Here is a 4,792-nt window from a genome sequence, read left to right on the forward strand (position 1 = left end):
TTTAACGGGCTTTCTAACATTTTATAGTATACATATTTAAAAGATAATCTTTTAATCTTATTAAATACCTAATTTTACTTGGTTTTAATGAACGATTAAAAAGAGCTAAAGTTAATTGGACATTTAGCTATTAAGTTTTAAAATGATAAAATAGCCATAAACGAACCATTTACGAGCTCGTCACCAAGGTTTTGCTTACAAATATCATGCTAATATGATTGGTTTATTTTATTACTTCTTTTTTTAACTCGGCGTCTCTAGAATCCAAGAGACTTCCGGTGCAATTGTTATTGCTTGTAGAAGGCTTTCTGCTGTCCGCTGCCAGTATCTTTAGAGTTGTTGACTGTTCGGTTGGATGACCCTTTCTAGTTTCATATATTTGTTTTATCATAAAATATGGCAAGAGTATTGTTACTTTGCACGTTTATCGCACTTTGTTCTGTAAAAAGTTACTCTGAAGCAACTTGTGCCGAGATCTTTGTTTATGTTAATTTACAGTACTTAACTGAACAGCCTTTTCAGGCACTGTATAATTACCTTTTTTTTAATATAATTTTCTTTAATTTTAAGTTTAACAGGGAATTTTTAGCCAAGGTAGCATTTTAGAAAATTTATACGGTGCTTCGCCTACACTTTTGCCGTCTGAAGAAATTTGTTCTAAAGCCTTTAATCAAATAAACCCTTTAAGATTAACGTTTAAGGTCAATAGTTTCAGTCATGATTCACTTTGGGTTGCTCTTGGTCCTTTATATTTATATATATATGTTCTTAGTATACTTCCTTTTGTTATATATAATACTAGTTGAAGGCGGAGGAACTTGTACTTTTGAGCGACAGGTGAAAGCTCTACAGAATGCTGGTGCCTCCGCTGTGATAATTGGTATTGTGTATTTCTTATATTTTTTATTATTAATTATTGTTTATAACAATAATAAACCCTAAGGGCACTCTGTTTCTTTGACTTCAAGTCTGGGTTGGTTACAAGTTCCCGTTATCTTTATGGAGGCCATAGATTTTATTTCTTTAAAGCGTTTGATTATAAACACTAACGGAGGTTATTAGACTTTATTTAGCTGTAGGCATTCTATTTTCAATAATTTATTAATTAAGTACGTCTTGATATTAATTTTAAAAATGTTAATCCTTGGGACGATTTTCAAGATGTTCTTTTTAAAGGAAGTTTGGGTTTAGTGGTTATTTCAGGTTAAAATCTTTACTTTATTAATTTTAAAAAATACAATTACTTTTTTTCAGCAATTTTAGATCAATAATTTATATGTGAAAAACCATTCCATTTTTTTTTTGTTGTTTTAGTAAAATTAATGAAAATAATCTGTCTAGCAACTTTATTGTCATTTAACTTTAATAAGTTTTACTTTATTTGTTGTAATACTGCACATTTTAATATTTTGTTCGCCTATTTTTGTACCCTTTTTTAGGTTATAGCTTTTTTTAATTTTGCTAGTTAATAAAAGTAAATTTTTACTACGTTTATTGTAATTATTTTTAAAATTTTTTTTTATAAACGTTTATAATTTTAAAGTAAATTATGAAATTATATTTTATTTTTATAGTAATTTTTTTATAAAAGTTTTTTTCTGTTTGGTGTCTTTGGCTACGTTTTTCAAGCAACGGCGCGCACGTGTGCTGGAGCAGCGAGAACAGCAACGGCGGGAAGCACTCAAGCGCGAGAGAACTTTAAAGAAGATTAAGAAATTCAAAACTTTTAAATATAAAAATGGTTGACTTGGTTATAAAAAATTTTTATTTTTATTGAATTAAATTTTTTCCGTAGAGAAATTTTAAACGTAGTTTGTTATATAAATGCTTTATATTTACTTTTGATTCTTATTATAGTTACGTAATATTTAAGCTCTTATTAATTTATTTTTTAATTGTTCTACTTTTATTAACTTACTATAAATAATACTTTTATATATTATAACACAAAAAAATTAAGATTTTTATCTTTTTTAAATTTAAAGTTGTTTATAATATAAATTTATGTTGTGGCCACATATTTTTGTGAAAATTTCTAAATTTATAAAAATTTTATTTTTTATAATAAATTTTGGATTCTACTTATATTTTATTTTAAAGGAAAAGTAATTTTTTTGTATTCCATTTATATTAATTAACATAAAAAAGATATATAATTTATTTAGAGTTAATTTCATATTAACTCTAAATAATGATGCATGTATATTCTATATTTTACATTTTTATTATTTTTTTTTAAAAGTTTTAGATATTATATATATTATTAGAGGAAAGAGCTTAATAATTAATATTTAACGGATAACATAAGAATTTTACACTTTATTACATCTATTTTATTTCAAAAATATTATAATTTTCTAATATTTTTTATAAATAAGAAAATTTTATACTTTACTATGTAAAAAAAATATAATTATGATTTTTATTTTTAATTTTATAATTAATAAGATCTTTGCTATTTAATTATATTCTAAATTTATTGCTATTAGAAGCTTTATTAAAAAAGTAAAGTGTTATAGAATCTCTAAAATTTAATTTTTTATAATCTTAATATATACCAATTTTCAGTATATTAATTTTACTACATTTATAATAAAAAAGAAAATTTTTTTTTAAAATATGGATTACAATTATGTTACTTTCTAATGATTTTATATATTTTTTATTTTTCAAATAAAAGGTGAGTTTATTTATTTAATTTTTTTTCTTTTTAAATGAATGCAAGTGTAATTGTTTTACAATTATACATTCGTTTATGTCGTACACGTAACTTTTATAAAGATTTACATTATTTGATCTAAAGTAATTAACATTTTTATTAATAAGATTTTGTAAAATAGTAACTTTCATGTAATAATTAATCATATAAATGAAAAATAAATTAAAAAATCTTATCTATACAAATCTTATATTTTGTTATTCTGCGTGCGCGTGTAAAGCGCCGAAAGTAAATACTTGAACCTTTATATTTTGAGCTTAAAAGATTATTAATATCATTTATGATATTAATTAGCCCCTACTGATGCTGAAGACACACTCGTTTCTTGCGTTATCTGCTTGCAAGATTTTCAAGAGGGACAGTTATTGGTCTCTATAATACCACACTATGTTTTTTATTTATAAATACACACTAGTACTATTTCTATACTTCTATCTATTTTAGTTTTTATAAAAAAACCATTATCAATTAAAATATATTTTTTTATAGAGAGAACTCATTTGTGGGCATGGCCAGCATTTCCACCAATCGTGTATTGACACTTGGCTGGCCGACCAAAGGCGTTGCCCCATTTGCATGTTGAATATTTACGGGCTGCTTTCTGAGGAGGACACGTGCCCGTCTTCGCCTTGTCCCTCCCATACTAGCGACGAGGAAGTTGCCCTCTTATTTCCTAGAACCAATGGTTATTTTTTATCATTATTATGGTTATTATCACTATTAATAATTCATTAATGAAGATATGGCCCTTACTGTTGGCTTGGAAATTGAGCCGCCCGTTGAGAAAAATTCATGGTGGCGCCGTATATGGCGTTTTCGTACTAAAAAACATGTAGGCAGAGAGGATATGCCAAGTCTGAATAATAGTAATGATAATAGTGGTGGTCATAGTGATTCTGCCGATGACGATAATAATGATAATAACAATGCAAATAATATTATGTTTTCTTTCGATGCTCACTAAAGTAGCTTCTGTAATTCTTTAGCAAATATTGTATATTTTTTCTTTACTGTGGAATATTGTTTTATGAACTTCTTAACGCTATTATTGCTGTAAAGTTTGCAAATCAATCATTTTTTACTGCACCTTTAAGTCCACATGAAGTTGAGCGCTTTTATATTATATATAATAAATGTCAACTTGCAACCTGCCTTTCTTTTTATCGAATAATACGCAATTTTACCAGCTTATCATAATAGTAACAAATAGATAAAATATAATAACTTTATAAAATGGTATTGGATTCTGCTGACGTGTTAGGAAAACCATTTTTTATAGGCCGGCTATTTATTTTAATTGTTATAACTCTGGGCATTTTCGTTACGGTGCATTACTTCCTCACAGTTTATATTATTCTTACAAAGGGGTTTATATAGTTGGTATGGTTGCTAACGCCTGCGTTTACCTGCTTTACAAAGATTTTTATACTGTGCAGGGGGATAGGCTGTGATAACTTGTCGTTAAACTGAAAGAGAATCCTTTAACACTGTTATGTGTTTTATATACCTTAGTTCGTATAGATAACCAATATGACAACTCCGGAAGCTGGCATTGTATAAAGCTGCTTTGTTAAATATTCAAATTATTATATTTATTAGGTATGCAATATATGTTTAAACCTATTAGGCTCACCCCGAGCTAAAAAAAAAGTTATTTAAACGTTTATGCGAGTTTTATGTAAGTTAAATATAAAGATTGTTTATGTAAATTAAAAGAGGATAACTATTGCGTAGTGGAAAGGGGCTTAAATACATAAAAGAGAGAGCAACACGGCTTTTGTTAATTCTATTATACGTGACCCTTAAAAAAGAAACCACAGTGACATCCTCTATTATGAAAACTATTGTATTTTAAATTAATATTTTGTTTATCATGATGAGTGAGATTTTATATAGTGATTCCATAAGGCATCTAACTGGGTTATGTTTTGGTAAAGAAGTTAGCTCCTTTTGCATCAGAGCCTATAAACAATACAGAAAGTAGGTTAATATCGTGTGCTAGATATTGAAGCAGCAATAAGTCATATAAAACAAAAAAACTGGTGCATTTAAAAATTCAAGATAGTGTAAGTC

The 4,792-nt window shown here is 26.8% G+C and overlaps 1 protein-coding gene across 2 annotated transcripts; it reads left to right on the plus strand.

The window, feature by feature from the left end:
- The first annotated feature begins 301 nt into the window (after positions 1-301).
- LOC135122389 (RING finger protein 148-like) lies at positions 302-3,687 on the plus strand. 2 transcript variants are annotated; one of them, XM_064046566.1, is made up of 9 exons: positions 302-522; positions 579-741; positions 803-880; positions 944-1,054; positions 1,111-1,203; positions 1,592-1,741; positions 3,014-3,087; positions 3,209-3,404; positions 3,460-3,687. In XM_064046566.1, the coding sequence occupies exons 1-9, from the start codon at positions 397-399 to the stop codon at positions 3,681-3,683; spliced, it is 1,215 nt and encodes a 404-aa protein (XP_063902636.1). In that variant the 5' UTR covers positions 302-396; the 3' UTR covers positions 3,684-3,687. The 2 variants fall into 2 exon arrangements, with proteins under 2 accessions (XP_063902636.1, XP_063902637.1); XM_064046567.1 differs by having other exon boundaries at positions 1,162-1,203.
- The last annotated feature ends 1,105 nt before the right edge of the window (positions 3,688-4,792 follow it).

Source organism: Zophobas morio, unplaced genomic scaffold (assembly GCF_036711695.1).
Source record: "Zophobas morio isolate AGI-343-1 ecotype UQ-CSIRO unplaced genomic scaffold, CSIRO_AGI_Zmor_V1 ptg001181l, whole genome shotgun sequence".
Taxonomy (NCBI): Eukaryota; Metazoa; Arthropoda; class Insecta; order Coleoptera; family Tenebrionidae; genus Zophobas; species Zophobas morio.